At 39.4% G+C, this 12,404-nt stretch overlaps 1 protein-coding gene across 1 annotated transcript in view; it reads right to left on the reverse strand.

The window, feature by feature from the left end:
- COL4A3 (collagen type IV alpha 3 chain) overlaps positions 1 to 12,195 on the reverse strand; it is a 134,964-nt gene extending 122,769 nt beyond the window's left edge. Inside the window, exon 1 of the mRNA XM_060151254.1 lies at positions 12,109 to 12,195. Coding sequence (XP_060007237.1) covers positions 12,109 to 12,195 — 87 coding nt within the window. The remainder of the gene's footprint in view (positions 1 to 12,108) is intronic.
- Positions 12,196 to 12,404: the final 209 nt, after the last annotated feature.

The raw sequence follows: 12,404 nt of genomic DNA on the forward strand, positions 1-12,404 counted from the left end.
TCAGCCATAAAAAAGAATGAAATTTTGCCATTTGCAATAACATGGATGGACCTGGAAGGTATTAAGCTTATTGAAATAAGTCAGACAGAGAAAGACAAAATACTGTATGTTATCACTTATATATGAAATCTAAAAAATAAAACAAACATTGACTATAACAAAAAATAAACAGATTCACAGATATAGAGAATAAACTAGTGGTTACTAGTGGGAAGAGGGCAGGGGAGAAGGGCATGTTAGGGGTAGGGGATTGAAAGGTGCAAACTATTAGGTATAAAATAAATAAGCTACAAGGATATATTGTACATCAAGGGAATATAGCCAATATGTTATAATATCTATAAATGGACTATAATATTAAAAAATATTCATCTGAAAAATAATGCTTTATTTTTCTTCTTATGCCAAAGGATCAAAAGATCTGTTAATTCTTTATCAACCTTTTTGTTTTAGTGTTTAATAAAATGTACATCCAATTCTATAAACAGTCATTGAGGACCAGTAATACTAAGTGTGTTGTCAAGAGCTGGAATAACAAAGATGGGAAAGACACCTGTCTGCAAGAAGTCCAGTAGGGAAAGCGACATGGAAATAGGTTAAATCCTTTCTAGATTGGCAAGATAACTAATACTTCAGTAAATAAAGGTATTCCGTTGGTGTTTTGATTGTAAAAGGATAGCGGTGTCAGGAATCATTCATTCTGGATAACTGAAGCATTTAACAAATCAATCTTGGGACTTCCCTGGCGGTCCAGTGTTTAAGACTCCACGCTCACAATGCAGGGGGCATGAGTTCGATAACTCGTTGGGGAACTAAGATCCCTCATGCCATGCGGTGTGGCCAAAAAATAAATAACTAAATAAAAAATAAAAAAATCAATCTTTTCTCAAATAGTACTTAGTTATTTAAATGATGGATAAAGTGGCATCTGACACTCTTTTTCCATTATCTGTGATGTTTTTGGTAGTAAAAAGCCCTACTGAAGAGCCCTAATGAGCATAACTCCAAATTCTAAACCCACTCCCTCCACTGACTTGATGAATGCTCTTCCGTCAGACCGTCATCTGTAAATCAGAAATGATATCACCTTGCCATCTAACTCTCAGAAAAGCACAAAATCAGACACTTGATAAGAAACCATCTACACACAAAATTATTTAAAATGTAATTTTAGTGAATGTTTATCTCCAAGGAGTTCCATTGTAACATTATTTCTAAAGAATTGGAAATAACCAAAATATTCAGTAGAAGGGCATTACTGAAATAAGTTATGGTACCACCTATAATGAAGTACTCTGTAGACATTTAAAATGATATTTGCAATAATTAAAGACTCAGAAAACTTTTCCAGTCTATTCTTAGGTGAAAAAAAAGTAGAATGAAAAAAAAAGTCTGGAAGGAAATAGACCAAAATGTTAACAGTAATTATCTATGGACAATATGATTATGGATAATTTTTATATTTCTTTTTGTACTTTTAAACACTTTCCAAAGTTTGCACTACCCGTACAACTTCTTATTTTTAAAGCCAGCATGTGAATTCTTCAGCTTTCCCCATTTCATACATAAATAAACAGCATAAAATTATCCTATCATCTGGTTAAACAAAGAAAACGAATATTAGCCTTGTTGACTCTTCCCAGACACTCTTCCCTTTGTCATTTGATTCAAAGGGATAATATTGAAGATTTCTCAACTTTCCACTTTGTAGAACTTTTTGTTTGAAAAGTTCATGTAACAGCAAAATATACTGGTGGGAAAAAAATCCAGTGACCTGACTGTTTTGTCTACATAATGATAAACCTCCCAAGGTTTCTAAATAACTTGAACTTATTTTTAAATATGGGGATCACTTCTCTAAGAAACCGATTTAGAGAGACAATCTAATTAACAAACATCAATCTTAAAGATTAAAAATGGAAAATTCCCAACTTACCCCAAAACTACTGTCAGAAAAATAAAATATTTTTATATGGTTACATTTTAAATAGCTCTGAAAATTACACTTTTTTAAAAAAAAAATTTAAATCTTAACCTTATTTCTATTTTATGTATGTTCAAAATATATATATATATTCACATCTTTATTGGAGTATAATTGCTTTACAATAGTGTGTTAGTTTCTGCTTTATAACAAAGTGAATCAGCTATACATATACATATATCCCCATATCTCCTCCCTCTTGCGTCTCCCTGAAAATTACACTTTTGGGGGGGCTGTTATCTCCCTACAACAATTAACATAAAAATTCTGAAAATATAAGCTACTCTTTAAATATATTTGTGTGTATATTTATATGTACACACACATACAGACATACATAATACCTACCATGATATGTGGAAATATTTTTTGATAGTCTGATCTTGTATATACAGAGCATTACACCATGGACTGGATTTTTTTTCATGAACTGGATTTTTAACCTTCCTCTGTTTGTACATAAATAATTATCAGATTAACTGCACAATTAACAGGGACAGACTGAGCAACTGCTATACTGGTCTAGACTGGTTCCCCTCCCTTCCTCTTTTTCTGATTTTCAAGGCACCAGAATCCAAAGAGAAAGCACCAACAAGACTTGTTTCCTGCTTGGTTACTTCACCTTTACATAGGCTGGGTTCCCAAGGACAGAACAGTCAACCCTCTCCAGGGGTCAGCCATATAAATCTTTAAAATAGGGGTCATGTCACCATCCTTCTGAAACACTCCGGCACCAATCACATCACAGTTTGAAGGACCCTCCAGTGTCCTTATCAAGGCCGGTACAGTTCTCAGACAATAATATGCCCAGGAATCCCTTGGATTGGTTAAAATGCGGATTCCAGTTGGGGAGGTCTGGGGCGGAGCCCAACATGACATTCTGTCTTCCTAACCCACACCCAGGGGAGGCTGGTGTTACTGGTCATTTGATTGAGGAGGTCTCCAGGTCCTTAACTGGGTTTCATCCTTCCCTGGCCTAGAGCCTTCCCTGGACTGGGCCTACGTCAGCTGAGACAGGGACTCTGGCTCAGCTTTACCTCCTCACAGCCACATTTGGCAAATTTAGACCCGTCCCTGTGAGGTTGAGAAGAAGATGAAGAGACAGGAGCAGAAGAAGGTTTTCATCGCACCACTTTACATGTGGGCCCATTACCAAGCCACAGTGTGAATTTGTTACTCATCCATGACTAATGTGCCAACTGTCCTGCGAGTAGCGTAAACACATGCATTGTGTCTTTTTTGTTAAAATACAAATTTGTTGAGTGCAGACACTAAAATCATACCATGATAAACTACATACAGGCCTGTGGACTTACCCCACCCTATTCAGTAAGCAATTTTCCATCCTTAATTAGCAGGACCGCCATGAGCTGGCCCTCTCTGGGGCCCCTGATTCCCTGCTTCCCATCCCTTGTCCACCTCTAACAAAGTACTCAGCATATTCCGTCAGGCGCATGCGTTCCCTTGGTGGTGAGTAAATAAACTCAGCTTTTTTTTCTCCCTTAAAAAAAAAAGTTCTCTTGGTCTTGGTTTTATTCTCTGACCACCCAGGAGCCATAAAATTGGAAGTGTCTCACCTCTCCTCACTGTCCAGAGGTCCTGGACCATATTCCTCAGTGCTTCCCAAGGCACTCTTCATGCTGTTTCCCTAGGCCTTAGCCTCTATGCTGCTCCCTCAGAAAGGCGGGTCCCGACCACCACTAGCTACAGTAGAACCTCTTCTTCTCCATCACCACATCCCATTCTCTCCCAGCAGGTACCAAAATCCATAGCTGCACATTTGTTTACTGAGCTCTTGTTTCTCTCACCTATTCCACTAGAATCCCAAATCCATCATGGCCAGGGAGTCAGGCTGTTTGGTTTATCCCAGCACCTTGCCATGTGCCTGTGTCTCTGTCCTATTCTCTCCTTCCTGCTTTTATTAACGATAACAAATTGACTGTAGCTAGAATCTAAAAGCTGGGTACTTATTTTGTACTAAAAACTGTACTGAGCACTTTACCTGTAATAGATACAGTACCATCATTTTCAGATAGGGAAGCTAGTTTGCTTTTGGAAGCAACTTGTTCAGGGTAACACGCTGTTACCTGGCTGAAGTCTAGTGACAATTTAGTCTAGACGAAAGGCTAGGTGTGGCATGATGGTGTTCAATATATTTCTCATCTTCTCTATTTCTTTGGCCAAGTGTTTGCTGTTTTTGTGATGTTTCTTCAATTCTTTATGCACATAACTTACTCATATTTTGATAATGGATCACTATAATTAAATTTGTACGAGTGGTAATTTGTTTCGCTTTAAGCATTGTAGTCAAGGCCAACTATCTTAATTTTCTGGAGAAAGAGTTGCATAGATATTCAGGCACAACCCATGTTGATTTATTGTCTTATTAAAGTTTATCATTTTGCCACATGTTTATTTCTTATGGTAAATAAACAAAATGTGTTCCATCCAGAGGTAAGTCCTTACGGACTGTAACCCTCTCTCATATCTGGATGCCATTTACCTAGATCTTTGCTGTCCAGAATGGTGGCCACATGTGGCCATAGACACTTGAAATGTAGTTAGATTGAAAGGTTCTAAAAATGCAAAATAGGCACCAGATTTTGCAAAATTAATATGAAAAAAGGATTGTAAATATCCATTAATGTTTTTAATAGTGTTACATGTTGCAACAATACTGTTATGGATCTTTAGAATAAATAAAATCTGTTAAAGTTAATTTCACCTGTTGCTTTTTCTTTTTTAATGTGTCTGCTGGAAAATTTAAAATTACATGTGGCTCCTAGTTATGGCTCACAGTATATTTCTATTGGGTGACATGGACATAGATGTTTGTTTATCTGAACTTATGAAAGTGAGTTAAGTGGAAAATTATAAAACTGATATAATTTAATTCAGTCTTGGCTAGAAAATGTACCTGAAGCCAGAGGTCTTAATTGGCGGTTACCGAAAGAACCCCAGGAGGAATGGAAAGACTGACACGGGTGTTTAGAGAAGACAAGAGCCAATGATTAGATCTTGTGGGATGAAGTAGAACTTGGGGTAAGATGCTTTCTTATCAGATTTTTAGAGATGAGGACAACTCTGAGAGGTTAAGTTCAAGGCTGTGGTGGTGGTAGGGCTGATAACGTAACATGTCTACTCTGTTAAGAAGTTGATATAATTTTGGTTTCCTTATTTTCTCAAACTGAAAACAGAGGTGAAATAAATGACCTATGGTGAAAGTCTGTTATGATTCAAAAGTTTAGACTGAGGCTGGATATAAACTTTGTAGAACAGAAATGCTCTGAGCACCATGTGTTTGAAAAATCTTTGACTCCGTGGTGGATGGCTGCTTTTTGGCTGAAGGCCATGACATGAGTGTGATTAGCTGCACATGGCTGAAGGACCACAAGGCGTATGCAGACCAGACTGCCCGGCTGTCAGACTCATACACTTATAGGTTTGAGGGTCTTAATCAATTGTAATATTTAACAAAGTTAATCTTAGTCATAGGTAACACTAAGCAGTTATTACTTTGTTCTGGGTAACACGGCCATAATGATAAGGGAAATACAAAGACAAATTGCATTTAATTCACAGTTTTTCCATGGACAATGCCTGAAAACATACCAAGGACCGAAACCCCAGAGAAATACTAAAGGAGGAAGACCCTTAGTCTGGTTAGAGAGACAAAGCTGGCGGCTTTGCTGTGTGGTCTTGACCCTGCCCCACCTCATCAAATATGAGTCTAGCATGTTTGGAGGAAGTGGGTAGTAGGAGGGGACTGGAGGAGGGTGACCCTGAGAACAGGAAAGGAAACACCTTTGGTGCGCCCCTCCCCCCAGATCATTACTACATAAGTCCATCTTAGTGGGGAAAATCCCCTGGAAGCCTCAGAACTACTTTGCTCCTTTTTCTTCCGGGGCAGGACAGCTCCAATCTGGGAGCAAGCTGTGATGACAGAGAAGGCTTATTTTCCCCAAATCTCTCATGTACATAGTCTTCCTACGGATGAGAGTCAGTCAACAGACTGAAGAAACAAGATAGACTCCCAAATCTTGAAATCATACAAAAAGAATCAGAAAGATAATAAAATAAGTGCAAAATGACTAAAGTCATAAAAAAGAGGGGAAAACCCCTACAAAAAAGACCAAAAAACCAAACCCTAACAAGTCAGAAAACCCCAGACAGACTTAGACTCCAAAAAGAACATCTAGAAATACGAATAGTCATTGAAATTGAAATTTAATGAATAAAAATAATCATATTTAACATTTATTGGATGATTACTATGTGACAGGCATGGTAAAGTATGTGTTGTATGTGCTAAATCATTTGATCCTCATAAAATCCTGAGGTGAGTCTCTTACTTCCAGTTTAAGATGAGGGGGCTTCCCTGGTGGCGCAGTGGGGGCTTCCCTGGTGGCGCAGTGGTTGAGAGTCCGCCTGCCAATGCAGGGGACACGGGTTCATGCCCCAGTCCGGGAAGATCCCACATGCCGCGGAGCGGCTGGGCCCGTGAGCCATGGCCGCTGAGCCTGCGCGTCCGGAGCCTGTGCTCCGCAACGGGAGAGGCCACAGCAGTGAGAGGCCTGCGTACCGCAAAAAAAAAAAAAAAAAAAAAAAAAAAAATGAGGAAACTGAGACAAAAATTTTCAAAAAGCTGGTAGTTAATAGACCTGGGGTTATAGCCATTGTTGAATGGTTCCAGAGTTCTTTTCCATTATGGAAAGTTACAGTAGATTGAAAATCTACTGAACATTACAAACAGCAGGAGAGAGAATTAAACTTTGAAAGATGGATGTGAGGACACGTCGCAGGATACAGCATGGAGGGAGCAGCATGTGAAACAAAAGCTCAATACGTTACAATTTGGTCTCAAATACAACTGATGATGGGTCTCCTGGAGAGGCTGTGAGAACCTCTGCACTTTAGGACCGTTCTTCTGGGGGCAGAAGAGAAGAATTTATCCAATGGCTTCCATCTCCCACTGGTCAGAGATTTGCCCTGCAGGTGCTAATGCCCTGCACTCCCGGGGTGCAACAGGAAGACGTGGAAGAGAGTCTCAAGGAACACGAGGCTGTGCCTGTGTGAAGTCTGTGGCCAAGCTGGCCACTGGGGGAGAAAGCGCCCAGAGCCCAGGAGCAAGGAGAGGCCAAGCGGAGCTGAGTGGCACAGGAAAGGTTATCTGACATAAGAAGGAAGGAGAACTGGAGGAAGAGATGAGAAGGCCCAGCTAGCATCCTGAGAATGCCAGGAGTAGAGACAGAGTGAGGAAGGAGAAATATAAAAAAGGAATGTCTGAGAATGTTCAAGATTTGATGAAAAAGAGAGAATCTCAGGTTAAATATCCACTGAGTAGGATTTATAAAAAACGTGTGCACCTGTATCACAATTTTAATAACGTGATAAAAATCTTGACCTAATTGACATACGTAGAAATCTTTGAAGTCAAAATATCATCTCAAAATAAAAATAAAAATTAAAAAATAATAAAAATAAAAGAGAAAAAAATATATCATCTCTACCACAATTCAGTGAAAAAAATAACTAGAAAATTTCTGTATGTTTGGAAATTAAGAAATAAACAGTTTCTTATAAATAAACCAATAAGACAAAGGAAAAAATTAGAAAAGATTTTGAACTTAATGATATTAAAATTTGTATGATGCAGCTAATACAGTGTTTTGGGGGAAACTTTTTAGCCTTAAATGCATTTGAACTATTCAAAGTTGCTTGATCAAAGCCAAAACATAAAATTCAACTATGTTTTGCTGTATCTTTACCAGTTAAACTATAAAATTTAAAAAGTATATACCATTTCTAATATAATAGCACTAAAAAATGTCAAATACTCAGAAATCAAAAAAACAGAAAACTCTAAAATGCTGGGAGAAATTAAAGCCCTAAATAAACAGACTCATGTAAGAATACAAACAGATCATACATGAATGAGTTCTTGGTACACATGTTTGCAGATGTAACACTGAAAAACAGTGAGAGAAAGGATGGACTGTTCAATAAATAATGTTGGGACAATTCATTTTCTATATGGAAAAAGATAAAATTATAATCCTGGAAGTAGAAAACAATTCCAGGATTATGAGTCTTAAATGTAAAAGAATTAAACTGTAATTTTTTTTAAACGTAGGAGAACATTTTTACAATCCCAGGGAAGGAAAGGATCTCTTCAACAAGATGCAAAACACAAAATCAAGGAAATCAAGGAAAAGATGGATAAGTTTGAGATTATAGTGAAAAATATTATACATTAAGGTACCAATAACTAAATGAAAATATAAACCAAAGATTGGAATGAAATACTTGCTGCACATTTAAATAGCAAAATTTCAGTACCCAAATATATAAATAGCTTCTAATTAATTAGCAACAAAAAGGCAAAGGCCACAAAAGATAAATATGCAAAGACTTGTTCACGCAATTCACTCGGAGAGAACTATAGACTGTCAATCAAAATATGCTAAGATTCCTAAACTCACTAGTCAAAACACGATCCTATTTCACACCCATTAACATCTAAGCACACCAAGTTTTGCTGAGGATATAGGGAAACAGGTACCCTGGCACGATGTTGGTACAATCCTTTTGGAGTCAATTTGACAATTCCTAAAAAATTTAAAATACGCTTTCTCTTATAACCCTCTGAATTCCACGTAGGAATTCAAAATCTAGTTGTCACGATGGTACATATACAAAGATATAAATTCCAACTCTGTAAGCTGAAAGCATGGAAACAAATTCGCTGCGTTTAGGCAGATGGAAAAATAAACTGCTTTATTTATGTAACTGGATACTATGCTCTCACATCTATATGTATATAAACAAATCGCATCTCTATGTATCAACATGGATAAAATCCAAAAACATCATACTGACTGATACAAGCAAGCTCCAATAGGTATGTATCATGTGAAACCATTTATTACATTTGAAGGACCACAAAACAATAATATTTATTTTTTATGGTTACTAACACACACACACACACACACACACACTCACACACTCACACATACACACATATCCATGGAGTATAAATATAAAACCATGCATGGAAGATGAGGCAAAGGAGGTGTTTAGGACTTTCTGTATTTATCTGTTATTTTCCTAAGGGGAGAGATGTGAGAACAAACAGGTCAAAACTTATTAATACTTGCTTAATCTCAAGGGTGGATACATTGGAGTCTGTTACATTACTTTCTGTTTGTTTGAAATGTTTCTTAATTCAACTTAATTTTTTTTTTTTTTTTAGATTTAAAAACCAAATCAGTTGAGAAGTCTCCTCCCTAAATGCAGCTGTTATTCAGCTCCTGATACTTGATTTCTGCCTTGTCTGGAATTTTAAGTTAAAAAGAGGAAGGATAAACCATGATATCTCAAATAATGAATCTCACCTTCTCTAGATATCAGAGAAGGAGCTTTCCCTCTCACTCTTCTCCCAGACCTGTTGCCTGAGGCAACAGCACAGTGCCTCCCAGTTTCAAGTTGATGAGCTGGGCCTGGTAATAGCTATAAAACCTGGGGATGTGCTGAACAGCCAGGCCTGGAACCGAATGCCTGCAGGCAAGCAGCAGAGGGATTTTACTCAGGGCTCTTCAGAGCAAATTGTGTGGGTGGACAGTTCCACCCCGCCTGAACTCAGAATAAGAGGTGAAGAGCACTCCTATTTCTTTGAGAAATGCTAACATAAAATTACAGGAATTTAGAGCAAAATATGTCCTTAACTATGCAGCACAAAGTTGATAAATATTATGTCCCAAAGACTACATTTAGCTCTCACTTATACAGTTTGTTCCTTTTTCCTAACATTTAGAAATTGAGAGATTTCTCATGGAAACTAGATTACCAGCTTCTTTTCTGAAAAAGCTGGATTCTGGTATTACTGAGTCTGAATTCTAGAATGTCAACAATTAGCTGGCCCTGAAGACTGCCCCCTACCTCAAAGCCTCACTCAATTAACCTTATCTACTGGCTCCATGAGGGGTTTCAACTCCCTCGTTTTACAGATGAGAAGACTGAGGCTCAGAGAGGTCAAGAGGCTTGCACAGCATCAGAGCTACCCCGTGGAGGGAGGCATGCTGGCACTGTGCCGACCAGTTATCAGTTAATTTGCTGTGATTCCATTTTTCTACACGATGAGGGTACGTTTCATGATTTCTAATGACACCGTCTGTGTAACTGAGCAAAGTTTGAACAGAGACTTACTTCAAGGGCTGTTAAAAATAATATGAATGGATTAATTGTAGAATCAGCAGGAAGCCTCCAAGATTTGGCCAAACTCAAGACAGAAAAATTCTTATGTAAAAAATAATAAGGGAATATGACAGTATAATTGAAAATTGGTATGACTAGAGGTTGAATGATTACAGAGGATCACTTTTTCAGGCTGATCTTTACCGGTGTGTAATTCTTCCCCTCTTTCTCCACCGTCCCTAATCTCCCCTCTTCTTTGAACTCTAGAAGAATGTGCAAACCCTGCTCTGGAACTCTTCCCCAGCCCTTCCCACGACATACATACACTTCCTTTAGTTTTTTTTAGTTGTTGGATTTGTTCCTGGATTAATGCTGGTAGACATTCAATACTGACTTAGATGAGTTCTAACCATCATGCCCAGAAGTACTGAGCTACCTGGGTTGGGCATTCTTAGTCTATGCAAAGCACATTTTTGTTAGAACTATAACTACATGAAGGGATTACATGGATTACAAAATCCTTTAGAATATAAAACACTAAATAGCCTAAATGTAAATTGGTAGGGGAATGGCTCAATTAACTTTGGCATATTCATATCATGGAAAACTATACAATAATGCAATAAGGCAAAAAGAAAAGAGGTAGATCTATCTCAAATACTGTCATGGGGAGACATGTAGGATGCAAAAGGATATATACAGCATAGGTATATGGTATCGATTATGTTAAAAAATACAAACAAAAAACACATATTGTTTGTAGGTCCATATATGAATACGTAAATGCCTAGAAAAATGTCTGAAAAGAAACACAAAGTGGCGAGAGTGGATATATTTCTTTAGACGGGGTGGGGTAAGGTATGGAGGTGATCAAAGGGGGTTTTAGCTTCACCTGTAATGTCATAATTTAAAATTTAACTTAAATGGAAAATACTTGTATTTCCTGTGACTGAAAGTTCGAAAAACATTTTCACGTTAACACATATTTATGTGACTATTAATTTCCAATCACAATCTTAATCATGAAATTTGAAAAACATCTGATCATTCTGGGAAACGAAACTTACACTGCGTTGTCATCCCAGATTAAGTTTTCTGTGTAAAAGTCACAGAAGGCGGCTGAAAAGTTACATTGCACTTTCACCAGTTAAAACCAAGTAAGTCAACTCTAGGAGTCATAACAGTTTTGAAGACACTAATTTATCTTCGCAAAGAATAAGAAATATACGGGTGGATATAAATGAATCCAGGAGCTCTCAAATTTTGAATAGAAATCACAGCGACAGATTGTTTAATTTATCCTAACATGAGTTCTATTTCTAAGGTGCTATTAAATTTTCAGTGACGGCATTTGCTTTTCTCAACAAAACTGATGGAACACTTGAGGGCAAGTATTGACAAGGAGGAAAAGCGAGCTCCAGAGAGGTCAGAGTTCAGTGTGAGGTGACATCTAGGAAGTGGCAGGGCTGGGACTCCAGCCCTCTGTCCTCTCTGCCAGGCCATGTGCCTGCTCTGATTCACCGGTGTGACATCGCGCGTCTGTATATCCCGTGTTCTCAAGCGCTCATCCCTGGAAATTATCTATCTTTCCACATCTCTATATCTACCTGCCTGCATATCTATCTATCTATCTATCTATCTATCATCCGTTCACCTACCTACTTACCTATCTACCTCTGTCAGGGCCTTCTCCATCCCTGACCCCTAGGAGCCCTCCAAGCCTCCTCCTCGCCCCTCCCTCCAGCCCCGCGCATTCCACCTGTTCCCGTGCATCCCCGCTTGCCCCCGTCCCCACGCTGCCCCCCGAGGTGTCTGCTTGGCGCCCGCAGTCACCGCACGCATCAGCAGAGGGTGAAGGGCAGCGCCCCCGCGGGCGGGGCCGGCCTGTCGGAGGACGCGGGGTGGGGGTCGCATCGCCGCGTACTCACCTTGCCGGCAGTGGGCGCGGCCACCAGGAGCACCAGCTGAAGCAGAAGCAGCAGCGCCGGCGGCCTCGGCGCCGTCCCAGGGCGCATCGTGGGCGTCCGCTAGGAGCCCCGGCGTGTCCAGGGCCCCGCAGGCTCTTGGGCCGCCGCGTGCCCTGCGCGGCGCGGGTTGAGGGGCCCGGCTGTGAAGCTAGCCTGGCCCGCCCGCCCGGGGCGGGTTTTGTAGGGCTCAGCCTCCCCACCGAGGCTTCAAGGGAGGGAAGAAGTGGCTTAGGTCCCGCCCCCGTTCCCCCTCCCAG

Source organism: Lagenorhynchus albirostris, chromosome 6, assembly GCF_949774975.1.
Source record: "Lagenorhynchus albirostris chromosome 6, mLagAlb1.1, whole genome shotgun sequence".
Classification (NCBI taxonomy): Eukaryota; Metazoa; Chordata; class Mammalia; order Artiodactyla; family Delphinidae; genus Lagenorhynchus; species Lagenorhynchus albirostris.